The sequence below is a fragment of the Protopterus annectens genome, chromosome 10.part0 (genome assembly GCF_019279795.1).
Source record: "Protopterus annectens isolate FY-2018-M chromosome 10.part0, PAN1.0, whole genome shotgun sequence".
In the NCBI taxonomy this organism is placed as follows: Eukaryota; Metazoa; Chordata; order Ceratodontiformes; family Protopteridae; genus Protopterus; species Protopterus annectens.
Window position 1 is genome coordinate 1,239,278,541 of NC_056744.1, and position 20,097 is coordinate 1,239,298,637.

At 38.4% G+C, this 20,097-nt stretch overlaps 1 protein-coding gene and 1 non-coding gene across 2 annotated transcripts in view; one reads left to right on the forward strand and one right to left on the reverse strand.

Moving 5' to 3' along the window:
- The window catches only part of CC2D1B (coiled-coil and C2 domain containing 1B), a 2,494,855-nt gene that overhangs the window by 50,830 nt on the left and 2,423,928 nt on the right, over positions 1 to 20,097 (reverse strand). The window contains exon 23 of the mRNA XM_044085963.1: positions 11,715 to 11,839. Within this exon, the coding sequence (XP_043941898.1) occupies positions 11,723 to 11,839 (117 nt within the window). The 3' untranslated portion in view covers positions 11,715 to 11,722. The remainder of the gene's footprint in view (positions 1 to 11,714; positions 11,840 to 20,097) is intronic.
- On the forward strand, positions 899 to 970 carry TRNAF-GAA. The gene has a single exon. It is a non-coding gene; the product is annotated as a tRNA-Phe (tRNA).

Genomic DNA, 20,097 nt, shown 5'->3' on the forward strand with positions numbered 1-20,097 from the left:
ATGGAACTGACTTGTTTATGAAAGTGGGGAAGGAGAAGGAAATTATGTATCCCCTGGATATCATGTTCTGCACCTATCTGTTGTCTGTACCTTTTGCCAGGTTTCGAGATGCAGAGACAATTGCCACCCCCCCCTCAAACTGCCTCTAGAGGCGAGAAGTCGGGCACTCCCTCAGGAGCGCTGAAAGGGTCTACCAAAGAAAGATTCCCTGGAGTCCTGATTCTGTGGGCCTCCTCTGCCGCATGGATGGCTTCTTCCATTATTGTCCCCCCCGCTCAGCCCCTTGGGGAACTCTAACCTTGTGCATCTTGGTAAGACCTCTGTGATTTCTTGAATCACATCTTTCCACAACCTCTCTGACCCTTTGGGAATAGTACGGTAGGTGCAGAAAAACATACTCCAATAGCAGACAAGGTCTTACCTTCCTGTTCATACCTGGTCAGAGTTTCTTTTACTTTAGGCCCAAAGAGAGATGAGCCAGCAAAGGGGGCATTAATGATGGAAGACCTGAAGGGCTCTGCGAAATAGCAATGGTGCATTCGGGCATGTCTCTTAATAGAGATGCCTGAACCCTCTGCCCTACTTGCTCCATCTGCTGCATATAAAATGAGTTTCATGGATGAGCTGACATAGTAGTGGTCAGGGCCTACGCCTTGCATGTAGTCATTCATGTTTTGAGCCCAATAAAAGCCATTACCATTTGTGGAAGGTTGGCATGATGGTTAAGGTGTCTATCTTACAGACGAAAGGTGCAAGGTTTGATACTCACATGGGGCCTAACTGACTAGGCTTGAAATGGCCCATAAAGGCAGTTAGTCTAATACTAATCTATGAACCTATATGGCAAAAAGCTAATTAATCACCTTGCTTCCCAAAGTCTTTCAAATCACTTCCTTGAGCTGAAATAGCTCAGTTGGGAGAGCGTTAGACTGAAGATCTAAAGGTCCATGGTTCAATCCTGGTTTCGGCATGGAAATCTTTTGGGTGAGAGGATGGTATAATGGTTAAGGTGTTTATCTTTCAGACACAAGGTCCAGGTTTAATTCTCACATGGGGTAATTGGCTAGGCTTAAAATAGCCCTCAAGGGCAGTTAGCCTAGTACTAATCTATGAACTTATGAACAACTGAACTGAGGGTAGCGGGCTGTGCACTGACTTTATCCACCACCACATCACCTTACAGCTCCTTGGAGGGAGTCTGATAGTTCTTTTAAAAGGTCCCTCTGTAGTCTAGTGAAACGGGTCAGGTAGTTCAGCGACCATAAGGTAAAAGCCACTGACGAAAATACACATTTCCCATACCTATCCATAGTCCTGGAATCCTTATTCAGTGGATGGAGAAAGGAACTGGTCTCGGAAAGTGCCTTTTTCATGGCTGCTGCCATGACCATAGCATCAACTACTGCACCTTTGGTTAGGAATGCCTAATCCTTTGAAGCTGCGATATACTTGTTTGGCCCCCTAGGAGTGGGCTCTATAGATTCTGGGGTCTCCCAAGCCTTCCAAGAGATTAAATCAGTAAGCTCATCAGAAGAAGAGGGTCACCAAAGAGGTTGAAGGGTGAGATCCGAAGGCCGTCAGATATACAGACTCCTTGGAAGAAGGGGAGGAGGACTGCCAGTCAACTCTCTGTTTTTAAATTTCTAGGATGTCTCCAAAGAGACGTTCTCAGGAGGCGATTGTGGGGACCTTTCTGCTTAGAGGTCAGTAGTGGACATGATGGACTCCTCTGGGGAGTCAAGATGCTTCCTCTTGCATGTTCTCTTCCAAGGGACTTCCTCAGTGGGGTATTCTGGGGAAGTTTTGGAAAGGGGGGTCCCCAGAGGGACACCCTGAAGCTTGGGTACCCCGCGATCCCGTGGATGGGTGTGAGTACACAAAGACACCTGTGCAAAGGGAGGAAGATCCAAGGAAATTTGTGTCTTAGACTGGGGAGTAGTCATCACCCTCCTCATAACCTCGAAGGCTGACAACAAACAAGTTGTCGGAACCAGTGGGAATCTTCAGAGCAGAGAACAGCGGCTCCAAAGCTGAGTAGGAATCAAACTCATTTGCACCAAGGGCCCAAGAGGCAGGATCAGAGCCAAGGTGATCTGAGCCGGCTCCGAGGACCTGACCGGACAGTGCTGGCTCCCAGAAGTTTTCTGCTCCAACTGGGCAGAAACGACCAGGGCAGATATCTGATCTGAGAAGCCAATGGTTCATGGATCTGAAACTGACAAAAGCTAGATGTCAGAATCTTCCAGCTCCGAAACCACTGGACGGATCGGAGGAGGAGCAGGCTCCAGTGGGGAAGATTGTGTCTAATCTGACTCCTTTGAGCTCGGATCCAAAAGTAACTTGGCCAAAGCAGGTATCCTTAGGAGCTTCTGCACTACCCTATCCACATCTTCATCAGAGAGACTGCTTTTTGGCCAGGTAGAAAGACCTGGATCTAGTCAGGAATGGAGAAGGGAGCTGAAAAGTGATTGGCTTCAAGGAAGGATATTGAAACTCTGAAGGCAAAGTTTCCAGATTAGTTGACTTTGGAGCCAGTGGTTCTTTCTGCTCTGACAAAGTCTTGGTTCCTAATGTCACTGCCTGCTCCGCAGGTTCGGTTAGAGAGGACAGTTTTGGTTGTTTTGGTTTCAGCTCCGAAGAAGATTTTGGAGCCGGAGAAGGACATTTCCCTGCTTTTTCAGACCTCTCTGATTTCGAAGAAGAAGTGGGGGAAACAGCCTCAGAAAATGGGGTTTTCAATAATCCCTTCAAGATCTATTTGTTTTTGCGCTCCATGTGTGCTCTCTGATTAAAGCCGTGGCAGACAGAACAAGATTTTTGCAGGTGAAGATGCCCCAAACAGTACACACAAAATGTGTGTGTCACTGAAGGGCATCTTCTTGCCACACTGCTCACATATTTTTAAACCCAAGAGGCTTACCTTCCTTTTCAAACATGTTAGTAGGCTCTCTAACTACCAGAGTATAGACAGAAAAAGAAGTTGAAGGAGAGTTTCTTTTTTTAAAGAGCTGGGGGGCATCCTCTAACTGAAACAGACATTAGTTAGATGCTCTCTAACTAAAAACGGATGCTAACTAAGGACAGGGGTGAAGAAAAACTACCAAGATAGAATAAGTAAATTTAACTACAACAATAAAGAGAAACACCCTCTAACTTAAACAGGTGACTGTTAGATGTCATCTAACTTAAATGGATGCTAACACAATCCAAAAAGGGATAAGTAACAGGAAGGGTAAAGTTATCTAAGGGAAGGTTGATAGAATTTTGAGGGGGAAAAGGATTTAACTATAAGATAATGATAAAGATGAAGAAAGCGTTACTAATGAAAATAGTGAACTTAGGCCAGAGCTTGCTAGAAGATCCTTTGCGCAGCGTGGCAAACAAGATCTGAGGAAGTTGGGGAACTGCATTATGGGTACGGAAGGATGCTCACAAGCTTTGCTAAAGACCTCAAGCTTTTGGAAAGGCCGAGATGGATCCGAAACATCAGATCTAACCTATCAGTGAGAATAAAGGTGAGATTGACAACAGCACATTTATCTACTTCTGTTTGTATATACCTCAACTATATGTCTAGAAATTATTATTCCAAATCTTCAAATTGCATATTTCACAACTTCAAAAATTTTCTTAACATTTTCTTATCATCATATCCTCTTCTCCTTTTTTCTTCTCAAATAAATAAAATCTCCTGTAAATACTACATTCATATTAATTACCACATAATATAAAATGTTATGAAATAAATTTCCTTTTCTTTACTTGTAACATAGGCATACAACTCTTTAATTCTATATACATGATTATGTCATTTGAGGTCGACAACAGTTAATCTTCCCATCACTGCCAATGTTGTGTTCAATATTTTCAACGATTTTCTACAAAGTAGAACTATGCCTGAACGTAGTTCCTTTCCTAGGTTCCCATATTGTGTCTCCTCCCCAAAGTTTCTTAGTTTGTAATCTCTCTTCTTATGTCAAAAATCTTACATTTTCCCGTATTATTATGTCAACACCACATCAATTTAGGATGCCTATTTTTCTACTTACATTTTTGTTACTATTTACATTTACATAAATCACTTAAGTTGTCATTATGTCTATGATGTAGCTTATCAGAAAATGTGTAAATGAAGTATTTATCTCATCTGTATTATCCATTTCCTTTATTTTTCTCTTTTGCATTTATCCCTTTAAACTTTCTTTTTCTGTCTCTCACTCTTTTGCAAATGGCATTCTTTTTACCTTTCATTATTTTCCAACTTATGTCTTTCTCATCACTTATTTCAGAACCTCTTTCTATATTTTCTTCTGTTTCATTTTTCTATTTATCCTCATCTTTATTTTTACCCTGATCTTACTTCCCTACTTCCTCTTTATCTTTTACTTGGACTTTCTTCTCTTATAATGTCATCACTTTTGTTTTTTTCTTCTTCACCCATTTTCTCTTGATTACAATCGATATATAAATGACCAGTGTTGTTGCATTTATAACATTTCAGTTCACACTTGCTTGCATCGTGACCTGTTTTCCCACAAATGTAACATTTCCTCCAATCACAGTTACTTGACTTTTTCCACAGGAAAATAAACATGTTTTTGGTTGCCCCTAATATTTTACAACACCTCTATTACCATCCACATTTATGGATATGAACATTTTTCTTTCTCTATTTTCAGTACGATATGACAGTCCCATAATCCCAATCCATAATCCTCCGTTATCATAGACTTTGCTCTAATGTTCATGACTTCTTTACAAAGTTGGCTTAAAACGTCTCTTTAAAATGTCTTTTTCAGCTTCAGTTTGAAATTGAACATTTATTTTTTGTTTCTCTGTGAAATGCATTAACCACATTCTTCTCATACTCCCCCCAAAACTTTCCAGAACAGAACCAGCCTAAAAAATAATGTCACAAAATGTTTCTTTATGAATAAGAATAAAATCCCTTACCTTCTGACCTTTATTCTTAATGAAACCATTAAAATATCCAATTATCCAATGACCTGGTCATTTCTTTTTCTTCTTTGTTCTGAATTCTTCTCACCATCAATTCATTTTATTTATTTATTTTACATTTGTTGACCGGGCTAGTCTAACTGGATATATGTCCATTTTCAGTAGAGGCCCGGGGAGAAAAGCTCCAAGCATAAACAGTAACAAAGTTAACAATATGTAACAAAGAAATGTATAATAACAGTACAGAGGTAGCATTGGATAAAAGAAAAAAATAGTATAAAAATATCGACTATAGACATTATGCTAAAAGTTAAACTAAATAAATAAAAAAACAAGTATACTAAACACAAATTGGGTATGAGCAAAACAGAGTAAAGTCCTTATATTTTATCCTCTTATTATGAAAAAAAAAGAGAAGTAACTAGATTTGGAGGCCTAGGTTAGAGGAGTGGGGAAAGGGGTTTGAGCAGGAGGGGAAAATATTTCAGTATGGGTTAGCACACGGACAAAGCCACTGAGTTTTAAGATGTCCTTTAATATTTTTTTTGAATAGAGAAGTAGAAGCTAGGGTAGATAGTTCAGGAGGGAGCTGATTCCAGTTTTTACCTGTAGTGTTTGAGAAAAGTGAGTCACCAGCTTTGTTGTTAGATTTAATCGAGGAGACCAGGAGTTTATTAGCAGAACGTAGTGTAGCTAGATTTTTATATGGTGAAATTAGATTAGTGAGGACAGGGGTATTACTGGGGTGGTATAGGATCTTTTGAGTGATAAGTAACTGTTGACAGAGTATATGGTTCTGCAATTCTAGCCATCCTAGTTGTTTGAGGTTAAGGCAGTGGTGAGTTTTAAAGGGACAGCATGTGATGAATCTAGCTATGCTATTATAACAGGTAGAAAGTTTGGAGATGTTGTGTTTTGATAGGTTAGTATATATAGCAGAGGAATAGAAAAGGGTAGAAATGAGGTGGGTCTGAGCAACAGTTTTCCTGGCTGAGGGGGTAAGGAAGGGTTTAATTCTATAGAGAGTACCAAGTTTTTTGTTAATAGACTTTATGGTGGAGTTAATATGGTCATCATAGTTAAGACGATTATCAATTGTAACACCTAGTAGGCGGGTGGTAGTATCTGGGGTTATGTTGGTAGCATTGTTAGAGGTTATAGAGAAGAATGTAGTGGGTGATTTATGAGTTGGAGTAAAAAGCAGTAGTTTTGTTTTTTGGGATTAAGGAGGAGGCAATGTTGCACAAACCAGTTTTCAACATTTTGGAAAACAGTTTGGGTGAGGGACTGGAGGGAGGCTATGTTCTTAACAGTACAGATTAAGGTTGAGTCATCTGCATATTGAATGCAGGTGGCTTTAGGTATGTTCATGTGGAGGTCGTTAATAAATAAGGAAAAAAGAAGGGGGCCTAAGATAAAGCCTTGTGGGACTCCAATATTTACTGGAAATAATGAAGACAGATTGTTATCCCAAAGTACTGCTTGCTGTCTGTTTTTAAGATAACACCTAAACCATTGTAATGCTTGTGGATCAAGAAAATGGGACTTTAGTTTGTCTAGAAGTAAATTATGGTTAACCATATCAAAGGCTTTTGACAGGTCAATAAATAGCGCAGAGGAAAAGGAGTTATTGTTACGATTTTTATTTATAGAGTCAGTGAAGGATAGAAGGGCAGTCGTTGTGCTATGGAATGGTCTGAAGCCATGTTGGCAGTTTGCTAGTAGGTTATTTTGTAGTAGGTGGTTGAGTAGTTGTTTGTGGATACATTTTTCCATTATCTTAGATAATGGAGAGAGTAAGGCAATAGGGCGAAAGTTAGAAAGCTCAATAGAAGATCCACCTTTATGTAGAGGGATGATGTGGGATACTTTCCATATGGTAGGGATTTTGCCTTCAGAGATAGTTCTGTTAATAAGGACAGATATGGGATAGTCTGTAGCTTTTGTGGCAATTTGTAGATATTCAGATGGGAGACGGTCGGCAGACGGGGTGCAAGGTTTCAGTTTTTTAAGTAGCTTATAGATAAGAGATGTAGGAACAGGTTGTATATGAAAGGTAGGAGATGAAGTCTTGGAGGTATTTGGTGGGGAAGCAGTAGCTGGAGGTAAAGAATTGGCTAGGGATTTAATGGCTTCTGTAAAGTAGTTATTAAAGACATCAGGGATCAGGTTGGCATTATTATGGTTTAAACCTAATGGGGCAGGAGTAGTAGAGTGTCCTGGCTGAAGAAATTTGTTTATCCCTGACCAAAATTTTTGTGGAGTTTGTTGAGTGGTTTGTTGGAGGTAAAGGTAGAAGTCTATTTTGTCTCTAAGAGTATCCTTCTTGGTGGCATTTCTTAACTGTTTAAAGAGAAGGTGATCAGATGGACATTTGGTAGCTCTCCATTTAGCCCATATTTTGTTTCTAAGGAGCATCTTTTGCTTAGTTTGTTTTGTTAGCCATGGGGCAGATTTGTTTCTTATTCTAGTAGAGCGATAAGGTGTGTGGTAGTCTAGGATTTGAAGAAAGTTAGTGTTGAAGTAGGTCACAGCCTCATCAAGTTCAAGATGGGTCAGCAATGACCAATCATAGACCCAAGTAAGGTGAAAGCAGTGAGAAAAAACAATCAGTAAGGTGGAAGGTAAGAACAGGAGACAGCAAGTAAAAAGGCAGAAGTTGTGAGTCTGAGGAAGGGGGAAATAAAAGAGAGGGGAAACCTGGGAGAGTAAGGGTTAACCTAGGAGTAGTGGAGGTGGAGAGGAGGGCTAGGTAAAGGGTTTATAAGGACTATGGAAGGAGATAGGTACAAGGTTTAAAAGGACTATGGAAGAAGATAATAAAGGAGAAGACTGCAATAAGCGTGAAAGGTTTAAAGTAAGAGGTAGGAAGAGAAAGTGAAATTAGAGGTGGGTAAAGACTGCCATCTAGTGGCCAAAGTCTGTAAGTACCTCGTAAAGAGATTGCAGCAGTTGGATGTAAATAAAAAAGAAAAGTAATGGAGAAGGGAGAGGTTAGAGGAATATTACAATACAGATAGGGGGCTGCAGTATCTTAGAGACAGACAGTGGAGCACAACAGTAGTAAAACAGGGGGCCTGCAGATATGGCAGTTTAACTAGTACACCTAGGAGGTGTAGTGGCCTAGTATATACATAAAGTTTTAACTAAAGAAAAAAAAAATTACTTTGTGACATACAATATTAGGTGCTGTGGCATTTAGTCCAAGGGCGTTTAGATTACCCAGGTGAGGAAATACCCAGGCAGGTTTAGGTAGGTGGATATAGTTGGTCTTTGGAGTCCAATAGGGCACAGCCGGGAGTGGAAAAAGTGAATATAAAAGGTTTGAACAGCTGGAGAGAAATAAAATAAAGTGAGAAGAAGGTTAAAATTAACACTAGGTAAAGCAAAAGAGACATTACTTTAGCAGTACAGATTTAACAGAACTAAATAACTTGGTCAAATATAAATCATCAGCACCAGGAGTAGACAACATCAATTAATAGGTCAAAAGCTCTTGTTCAAATAATAAACATCAGCAACAGGATTAAAAAAACAACAATGCATAGGTCAAAAGCACAGAGTAATCACCTAATTGTAAAATAACTCGACTATCTGTAACACAGCAGCTATACTTAGCTATTAAATTAGGATAAAACAATGTATAGTATTAAATATAAGCTAGAAACAGAGCCTTTTAACTAAAAGTGGAAAATAACTAAACTATCTGTAACACAGCAGTTATACTTAGCTATTGAATTAGGATAAAACAATGTCTAGTATTAAATACAAGCTAGAAACAGAGCATTTTAACTAAAAGTGGATCCATTACAGTTAGAACATGGTAGCCAGAATTAAGTGAAAAGTAAAAACAAGCGGCTATCTTTCAGCAGTTACAGACAACTCGTTTAAGTAGATTTAGGTGAACAGTGATGAAAACGTTTTAGCTCTATTACAGCATTGTGTATTTAATGCAACTAGAAATATCAGTCACGCTGCTACTATTTCAGGTCCCAGGGTAGCAGTAAGGCTTCAGCTGAGGCCAATGGTTAGAGCCAGAACCTGCGCCAAATTCCGATAATGTGAGCTACACAGGCATCCCAGTCACACCTAGCTAATTGTAGTCACAAGGTATCTGGGAAATCAAACTCTATAGCATCCAGGTAATTTAGTTATATTGTAGTAGTCTTTTAATTAATAAGGGCAGAAAATGTACGAGTGTACTTAAAATTAAAGCCTACTAGGGAGTGCCATGTACGCCGTTGTGATCGGCGAAGTCATAAACAAAAGATTTATAGTAAAACGCAACTTCTATAGCTAGAGTGTTCAAAAGAAGGCCTCCAGTTAATTCCAGGTCGATAAAAATCACAACGGAATGCAGACTTTTAGATTCTAAGTGGTGCTGTTTATCCTAGAAGTTAGGAATTAGCCGCAGCACCAGAGGTATAGCACATTCATTATCTAGTATCCAGTTTGTGAGCAGCAGAGTCCCAACATAAATATAGGACTAGCAGCGGCAGCAGAGTAGTAGGACAGTCGCTTATCAGTACAAAAACATTATAAGCTACTGTAGATGTACTGCCAGCTATCTAAGCTTAAAAATAAGGATAAACAACTACACTACAGAGGTAGCAACCAACGCTACTGTTGTTATCAGCTCAGGGGGTCACAAAAGGACTCTGGCAGAGATTCTGTAGAGCAGATGCTTTTAATAACTAATGGCTACACCAGAGTGTGAGTGGCACAGTCACGGCAGTGCGCGCAAAATCAAATTTATAATTTATAATTATATAAGACATTATAAGCTATTACAGATGTACCGCCAAGAAATCTCAGCTTAAAAATAAGGATAAACAACTTACTACAGAGGTAGCAATCAATGCTACCGTCATCAGCTCAGGGGTCACAAAAGGACTCTGGCAGTGATTCTGAAGGGCAAATGCGTTTAATGACTAACGGCTACACCAGAATGAGTGGCACAGTCACAGCAGTGCACACGATATCAAATTTATAATTTAATATGGCAGCGCAGTCAATTTTGAATTGTCCTCTATTATCTGTACTGGTGTGGTAGGACAGATACTTTTAGCTTGACCGAAATACTCCGGTCTAGTGTACCAGGCACTTTGTGAAAGGTAAAGGTACTGCGGAGGAGCTAGAGTAGTTATCCGCCGACTACGGGTATGCACTCAAAAAGCTAGAAGTTAGGAAGTTATAGGCACTAAGGCTTTAACTGTAGGCAACTATTAGACAGCTCTGGTAAAAAGCTGATTGAGCGAGTCAGTGATACACAGAGGAATGACTACTGTTTTGCAACCCAATTCAAACAAAGTGGAAGCATTTTACTGGTTCCTGGCATAGCAATGCAGCAGTTACGGAACCGCGGTAAAGGCGGCAGGTAGGTGAGATATACAGAGTATAAGTTGCAAGAAATTACAAAAAAGTAATGTAAAATTTCCTTTGACTGTTGACATTTCCTTTCCTTTGTCTCTCATCACTTTCCCTGCAGTTGAACAGTCTCAGCATATGATTTCTTTCTCTAGCAATATTCTTTCAAAATAGCATTGATTCCTCTGATTGAATTTTGCCCAAAATTTCTCCCCATAAAACATCTTTCCACTCTTCAGATCACTTCGCAACATTTCATCCAAATCATCATTCTGCAACGCTCCCAAATGGAAGGCTGTAACAACACATCCATCAATGCTTTAAACATTTGCTTCTGATGAAAAAAACATTCTCCTGAAATAGCTCCTCAGAATCTTGCAGATCTTTAAACACTGCACCGGCATTTGCCTCTGTGGTATCCTTCACTTTAGATCTCCTTGAGTGCTGTTCTCCCAGCTGTCACTGCACTAGGAATGCAACAAGCACTTTCCTAATGAGTAGGGGAAGTTCCCAGATGCCCTGCCCAAAACACCACCTTGGGTCTTCCTTGAAAAGATGGTACTAGCCTAGTGGGACTAACCCGGCCAACAAAGGATAAATAAATAAATAAATAAACAAACCAAATAAAATCTCAATGGCAGCAAACAAGATCTAAGTATTTCTACACACTAGGGCATGATGGGAAAATAAGGTTAATAATGTTCCTTAGCACCTGTTCACAGTTTATGAACTTTTCTATTAGAAAATGGCTTGAAGAATCAGCAAACTTCACTGGATACTAGAAGAGACCAACAAAATAACAGTGCGGCTATTCCAACATGAAATCTATATGCTGAAACTGAAATCTTTTACTACAGCCATCATTTCCTTTCTGCTCACCAGTTACAAATCTTACAGCCACAGTTAGTTACTGGATAATTTAATACTTAACATATATTTTGGGTATAAAATACTTCATCCAATAAGAATTGCTTACCCTACAAAAACTTTGAAATGTTAGGTGGAGGAACTATTTTACATCAAAAATACAAAAGAAAAAACTAATACTAAAACAAATACAAAACAAGTAGCTCATTTGTAAGTCAATCACTCCTCCAAGGTGAGCATTACAGGGAAATACAACTTTTCAGGGTTTAGCAGTCCATTTGTGTGTGTGTGTGCATGTGTGTGTGCCTTGGTCAGGCCACCTCATGGCAGTTTTTGATTTACTTGTATTGCCCACCCTGTTGGCCATTACTGCCTGTCTGTTATCCCTAAATTCAAGATGACAGCAACAGTCTGGAAATTTTAATGGTCAAAATTCCTAAGAAATACTGAAATATATACTGATTCTTTTTGTTATTAAAAATTATCCTAGTTTCATCAATAAATGTAAGAAATATGTATACCATTTGCTTTAATCAAACACCAGCCATCTTTCTGAACATGTCTGGATATCTTGTCCATTAAGAGGTTCTCGAAGCCTTGCTTTCACCTCTAGCTTCCCACCAGTGGGTTTTCTGCCATCAAAGACCTAGTAAAATCAAAATCAAGACACCACAAAGATTTTTTTTTAATACTGGAACTCGAAATATGCTAAGATATATTAAGTTATACAGACCCAACTAGCAGTATATACTAAGATAAGCAGTTTTAATACTTTATAAGGCCAGAGTCAAATAGCAAGATCAAGAGAACAGTATGCAGCACTTACTTTGATGAAAAAAAGGCCAAAAGAAAGCATTTTAGGGAATACACATTATCAAGAGTTTGTAGGGATAAAACTTCAAAACTTAGATGTAATAATGAACTCAGTTTAGGGCAAATGTGAACCAATGAAGCTAAATAAAATACTATTATTATTTATTTATTGCCCTTTGTTCACCGGGATGGCCCAACTGAGCACTCAGGCCCATTTTCAGTAGAGGCCCGGGGAGAAAAAGCTCAATTACAATTACAAAATATTACAAAAATTACAAAGAATTTACAAAGAAAAAGAATCAATTTCTTAATAGAAGAAATGAGGTTTCAGAATCATTAAATGGGTAATACAATCAACACAGAGGTTAATACAGTTTGATTTCTGTAGGAGTGTTACACAGTAATAAACATATTGCATTTACATATACATCAATATACAAACGTCATCTAAAACGGAACAATAAAAAGCAGTATACAGTTATAAATATAGACAGGATTTACTTACATTTACAGGATAAGGTAGGAGAGCTGTAAAGTTAAGGGATGGTGATAGTCTAGCGATTAGAGAGAAAATCAAATTGTGCTTTTACACTATACATCAAAGAATAAAGAAACAACAATGATTAAAACTATGTGCTCAACAAATTAGTAAACTTGAGGCAGTAAAAAAAGGGAAATGAAAACAAATCTAAACCAATAGTCTGAAAGTTTGTTAGGTGTTTTTTGGGGAGTGGGAGGTGATGAGCTGACTGAATGTTTTCCAGTCTATGAATATTTCCACTATGGCTTCAAAGGTACAGCTGTGAAAGTAAACTTACCATAACAGAAGATGTTCAAATGATCACTGCTGCAGTAATGTAAACCACATGGGTTATATCCTGCTAAGGATATAATAGCCAGCCAGCTTCCAAAGATTAAGGTACTGAAGAAAGTGTGATATGAGCACCAATTCCTTCAGATGTTTCATACCAAATTAGACAGGAAAGCTAGATTCCTGAAAATGTCAATATTTGGGGGGGGGGGGGGTCCTCCCCTGGCATCAAAAAATTTACAAAACTCAGGAGGATGGAGAAAGCAGCTATTGCAGCAGTGATCATTTCAACATCTACCTTTACGGCAAATTTACACAACTGTACTAAGTTTATCAATTGATCACTGCTGCAGTTGCCTTAGCTATATGGAGCTCATACTAACAGGAAAAAGGGTGAGGGTCCAAGGGCTGCTGGAGAATGGCCCTAGTCAAGTCAACTGTAGAACTGGGGAAGGAATCTTGTTTGTAGTGCTTTGTAAAGTTATGTACAAAGTACCAAGCTGCTGGTTCAAAATTCTTCTAGAATTCAACCCTTTCCAAAAAGCCACAGATTAAGCCAAGGCACTGGAAGACTGAGCCTTGACCCTTCCTGGAAACGACTTACTGTGGTGGGTGTAACAAAAGGCAATACCATGAGACAACCATTTGGAGATGGTCTGTTTTATAGGTTCATAGGTTGGTACTGGGCTATCTGCCCGAAGGCATATATTAGCCCAGCCACGTTGTGCGGTATTCATCGCCCCTTTAGAAGTTACCTAGACCCTTGTACTAGCAGCTAGTACCCTTGGCCCCTATCTAGTAGTGCTGTTGGTATGATCCCAGGTGTGAACTTTCTGTTACCCATCCACTCATCAAGGTTCCTCCTGAAGAGTGATAGTGAGGGGCTCTGTCTTATGTAGATTGGGACCCTGTTGACACCGGTTGTCTTTTTTTCTTACTATAATATAAAATGAACAACTTACAAGAGTTCCTGAAAGTTTTAGTTCTGTCAACATAATATTTGAGTAGTCTGTGAACATCTAGAGTATGGAGTAACCTTCCTGAACCATTTTTAGGTTCTGTGAAGAAAACAGACTGACAGATAGCTTGGCTTTGAGTAAACTCAGATACTCCTTTAGGCAAAGAGGAAATAAGTTCTTCAGGAAATGTTCATTTTTAAACAAAAATCATCTTTACTTAATTATCACTTATGGCATAGGCAATTATACATTTACATAAATGAAAAACATACTGACACTTTCAGTTGCAAACATTATACATCACATATAATCTTCTATACAGTCACTGTCAATTGAATATTACATAGCTTATTCAGTTCCTGCCTTCCTTTAAACCTCATTCTTCTTCTTCTAAAACATTATCTTGCATATATTATTACCACAATTCCCATTTTTTTCTATGTAATTTGCCCATACCCTTTTCAAAAGCTCCCACTTCCAATTATTTTATCTCTGTACTACAGTCACTACTAATAATATGGTTGGTTTACACCGATTTCCATTTTCTAGTAAACTTCTTTTTTGGCAGCCACCAAAATTAAACTCACCAAGGCCTTACTCATTCATGTCTACGCAGTTCAAGTCTTGTATTACAGTTCAAAAAATAATTTCTTTAGTTCCACCAATTTACTCACCAAGTGTTTCTGACAGAGAAGTCTGTTAACTCATTATATTCCCAAAAATAAGTTCCCAATTACCACTTTCCTGTCATTCACAAACCTCCTATATTTTCAATTTACCTGAGGAAAAGTTCTTTGGATTCTGTTTGGGGTATAAAACTAGCTATTCAAACACTTCGGTGCAGAAATCCTAAATCTTCTAGACTTTGTTGTGTATTTGGGAGCCATACATATATCCTCCCATTGTTTCTTTGTGAATTGTTTATCCAGTCTCTCTACCCAATCCTTTCTAACCTCCTCTGACTGATTCCTATAATCATGCAATGTTTTATACACCCTACTAATTACCCTTTTCTAACAGCAGCCTCTGTTCTACATTCAACTAAAAATGTTACCAGTGCTGCTCTTTCGCCTAGGATCCCCATATTCTTTTCTCTTGCCTATATCCTGATATCAGTCCGTGATACGGAAGGTAGTCTCCTGCCTGCAGTTCCAATGTATTCTTGGCTTGTTCACATTCTATTACCTTTCCCTAGCTAATTATTTGCTCCCAATACATAGGTTCCTATTACAGTTTTCTCCAGTAAATTCCAGCCCCCTCTTGTCTGTCCTATGTACCCCTAATTGCAGTCATCCCTATTAGCAGAATCTCCTTTCTCCATTCCAGTGTTGGTTTAGTTCTTAGAATACTTTCTGCTACATCATGAATATAATATTTTGCATGGCTACTGTTATTATCCTTAAGAATCTGCATCCAAAATTCCAGTCTTTCCTTATTTCTTGAGCTTCCACTTTAGTTCATCATCATTCCTTTCCACTCTCAATTGCTTCTTTCTGCTTGTACTACGTATAGGAGCCTTAACTGTGTAGCTCTGAAATATTCCTTCAAATCAGGTAATCCCAAACCACCTTGTTCTACTGGAAGGTTCAACTTATCCCACTTGACTCTTGCCCTCTTCCTTTCCCAGATAAAATCCTTTAACTATTTATTAATTGCTATCCACAACTTCTCTGGTGGATAAAGATATGCCTGACCTGTGTATAAAATTAAATAAATACAAAAAATGTTACTGCTTGTATCTTGCTATACATATCCATAAAAAGAGCTTCTGTTTTCTCATGTTTGTAGTATCTTTTGTTTGGTCTCTTCCAACATACCCTTAACTGTCACAAGAGAATCCTAAATGCTTCATTTTATCATGTCCCCATATATACAGGTATTACTGAACCTATTCATGTGTGGGTACATAGTTTACAGCTATTGCCTTTCTTTTAGCTTCATTAGTTTTGTTTCCCGAAAAGACTTGAAATGGTCTCAGAATGTTCCACAACACTGAAATGTCCTTTTCTGGTATTATCAGGCACAAAATTATATTACCTGTAAATAAAACCATATCCTTAATTTCTGAGTCTGTTATTTTCTTTGCCAATTGTTCTAAATATAATGCAAATAACAAAGGGAGAAAAAAGAAGACAACCCTGACTCGTTCCTCTGTTAAAACAGAACTTATCAGAGAGGAACACCCACCCACACTTTACTTTTCACCTCCAATCCCTCATATATCCTCCTAATTAACCTTATTATTGTGTCAGGGAACGCAAATGCTTCCGCTGTCCTACTCATACAATCCCAGCTTACTCTGTTGAATGCTGCTTTCTCTACATTAAGACCCATTAACAACAGGGGTATTTTCTTACTTTCTGCTTCCCTCTGAATCATCATTGTCTATTAGTGTTGTTAAATGTTTGCCTCCCCTCCACAAAACCACAATGATCCACACCTATCAATTTTGGCAAAACCTTTGGCTTTCTTTTAGCCATTACAGATATACACACTGTGCAATCATGGTTTGGAATCAAAATGGCCTATATGAAGCTAGATCTGATGGGTCTTTACCATCTTTAAATATTACAGTACCACAGCTTTCTACCAGGATGTTGGTGCTTCTCCTCCTTTTAAAATACTGTTAAACAAAACCTGGACCTTTACCACTTTCTTCTCTCCTGCAGTGGATATAAGAAGTGTGCACATCCCTGTTAAAATGCCAGGTTTTTGTGATATAAAAAAATGAGACCACAATAAATCATTTCAAAACTTTTCCCACCTTTAATGTGACCTATAACCTGTACAATTCAGTTGAAAAACAAACAAATCTGTTAGGGGAAAAATATAAAAAATAAAAAACGTACAATAAGCTGGTTGCATAAGTGTGCACTCCCTTAAACTAATACTTTGTTGAAGCACCTTTTGATGTAATTACGGCATTCAGTCTTCTTGGGTAGAAGTCTATCAGCATGGCACATCTTGACTTGGCAATATTTGCCAACTCTTCCGTGCAAAAGCACTCCAAATATGTCCGATTGCAAGGGCATCTTTTGTGCACAGCCCTCTTCAGATCACCCCACAAATTTTCTATTGGATTTAGGTCTGGGCTCTGGCTGGGTCATTCCAAAACTTTAATCTTCTTCTGGTGAAACCATTCTTTTGTTGATTTGCATGTATGCTTGGGGTCATTGTCGTGTTGAAAGGAGAAATTCCTCTTCATCTTCAGCTTTCTAGCAGACACCTACAGGTTTTGGGCCAAAAGTGACTGGTATTTGGAACTGTTCATAATTTCCTCCACCTTGACTAAAGCCCCAGTTCCAGCTGAAGAAAAGCAACCCCAAAGCATGATACTGCCACTACTATGCTTCACCGTGGGGATGGTGTTCTTTTGGTGATGCGAAGTGTTGTTTTTGCTCCGAACGTACCTTCTGGAATTGTGGCCAGAAAGTTCACCCTTGGTCTCATCAGACCAAAACACATTTTCCCACATGCTTTTGGGAGACTTGATGTGTTGTTTTGCAAATTTTAGCTGGGCCTGTATGTTTTTCTGTATAAGAAAAGGCTTCCATCTTGAAACCTAACCCTATAATCCAGACAGATGGAGAATACAGAAGACTGTTGTCACATGCAGTACACAACCAGTACTTGCCAGAAATTCCTGCAGCTCCTTCAGTGTTGCTGTAGGTCTCTTGGAAGCCTCCCTGACCAGTTTTCATCTTGTCTTTTCATCAACTTTGGAAGGATGTCCACTTCTTTGCAACGTCACTGTTGTCCCATATTTTCTCCACTTTTTGATGACCGTCTTCACTGTGTTCCATGGTATTTTGATGACTGTCTTCACTGTGTTCCATGGTATATCCAATGATATGGAAATTATTTGTACCCTTCTCCTGACTGATACCTTTCAACAATGAGATCCCTTTGATGCTTTGTAAGCTCTCTGCGAACTATGGCTTTTGCTGTAGCAGGCAACTGAGTAAATGTCAGGAAAATCCTAGTAGGAAAGCTGAACTTTATTTGGGGTTAATCAGAATCTCTAATTAATGTCAGGTGTGTACCCAAGAAGACTGAATACTATTATCAAAAGGTGCTTCAACAAATTATTAGTTTAAGGGTGTGCACACTTATGCAACAATTTTATGTATTTTATTTTTTATATTTTTCCCCTAGCAGATCTGTTTGTTTTTCAATTGAATTGTACAGGTTATAGGTCACATAAAAAGTGGGAAAAGTTTTAAAATGACTTATTGTGGTCTCATTTTTTTATATCACAAAAACCTGGCATTTTAACATGGGTGTGTACACACTTTTTATATCTACTGTAGCTTCCAAACTTCCATAGGAATGCCATCTATTCCTGGAGACTTTCCTTCATTTTTTCTCACCTTCTCCTGTCCTAATTGTTAATAACTGAGCCTCATCTACCTGTAACCTCGGCATATTTAATCCTTCTATAAATATTTCTAGTTGTACTTTTTCTTGATTTCTACATTTCTCTGTTTTATATAGATTTTCATGAAATTTCTGAAATATTTCTAACTCTAGAAGATATCTGGTTATTTTCCTTGTTACAGGCTCCCCTAAACTTGGAAACAGCCCCTTCTACTTTCTGTTGCCTGGGGCCATTGTGCTAAAAGGTTTTGGGCTCCAGAGTTATCAAAAACAGTTGCTAAATGGAAATCTTTCTAAACTCATGCATACTATCAAGGTAATCAAGTATTTTCTCTTTAGCACCACAGTTGCGTCTCTTCTGGTTCTGTGAAATTCTCCTTATTCTGCAACACTTTAACCTTTATCAGTCCTTCTAAATAATTCTTGTTACTTCTTAATCATACCTATTTTTCTTTTATTTCTTCCCTATTTTTAAACTCCACTTTCATTTTATCCCAATTCCTAGCTCTATTTAAAGAAGAAATATGTATCTTCCCTAATAATGCCTGAATAACGTCCAAATAATTTCCACTACCCATTCTTTAAATTCAACTCTATTTAACAGATAGGTGGAGAAGCACCAGGATCTCATTTTTATTTTAGTTATTACTGGAGTGTGATCTGAAACAGTTATTGGATGTGTATCAGAAAATGCACGTTTGTGAAAAATAATTTCTGTCTAGAGTAGCCTAGTGTGAGAATAATATGTACATTTTTCCGAGCTCCTACTACTGAATTTACATCTTCAATACCAAATGTTTTCATCAATTTCTTCAAAAATCTACCCTCTTTTCTTATATTTTCCTTTCTAGGCCCCTCAGATATATCTTCACTGTTGCAAATCAAATTCCAGTCCCCACATATAAGTAATATTCTCTGCTGAAAGCTGATTATTTTGTCCTAGAATTTTATTAAGTTCCATTGCAGCAGTTTTAGGACTTACTACCACAAATATGTCATTGTTACCTTTTTTCCCTCTTCTATCACTACTGGAGTTCCTCTGGCCATTAAAAGTAGTACTCCCTTTTTCCTTTGCCCCATACATTCCAACTGAATAACCACCCTGAAATCCTTTCTTTATCAAATTCATATGCTCAGTTCTTTCTAAATTTGTCTCCTGTAACATAGCTATCTGCACTCTGCATTTCTTAATATAGTTCACTACTTTTTCTTTTTTGTGTACCCCTGTGAGACCATTCATATTCAAAAATAATAAGGAAAGTGTTACCATTATGATAAGAAAAAGAAGTTATGTACTCACCCTAATGTTCCATCTGTGTTGTGTGTTTTCATTCTTCCTCAACTGTTGGTTCAGATCCAAACCTTTAATCCAACTTGACCGTTACTAAAGCTCGTGTTAACCAAAAAGCTCTCGAGCTTCTACCTTACCCATAACACATCAACCACTCAGATCTTGTTTGTTGATTTACATAAAGTAATAACTGCTGTAAATGTAAGCATATATATATATATATATATATATATGTAGTGTGTGTGTTTGTGTTTGTGTGTGTGTGCGTATCCACACAAATCCAACAGAAGGGACTATATCTGGAGCACAACATTAAAGACAGACATGTCCTTACAATATCTCATTCTTCCAGAAGTCTGTTGTGATAAGGTTTTTTTTGGGGGGAGGTCAGGAAGTTGAGGAAGAATGAAAATGGTCAACACAGATGGAACGTTATGGTGAGTACATAACTTCTTTATCAGATGTTGTCAATTTTCATTTTATCCTCATCTGTGGGACAGAGTCCCCAGCTGCCTAAAATCCCAGGTGTACTCTATGGAAGGATATTCCTGATCCCAGTTGAGCCAAAGGCTTCTCTACCCTTAGAGACTAGATCCAATTTGTAATGAATGGTAAGGGTATAAGGACTAGCACAGGTTGCAACCACACATATG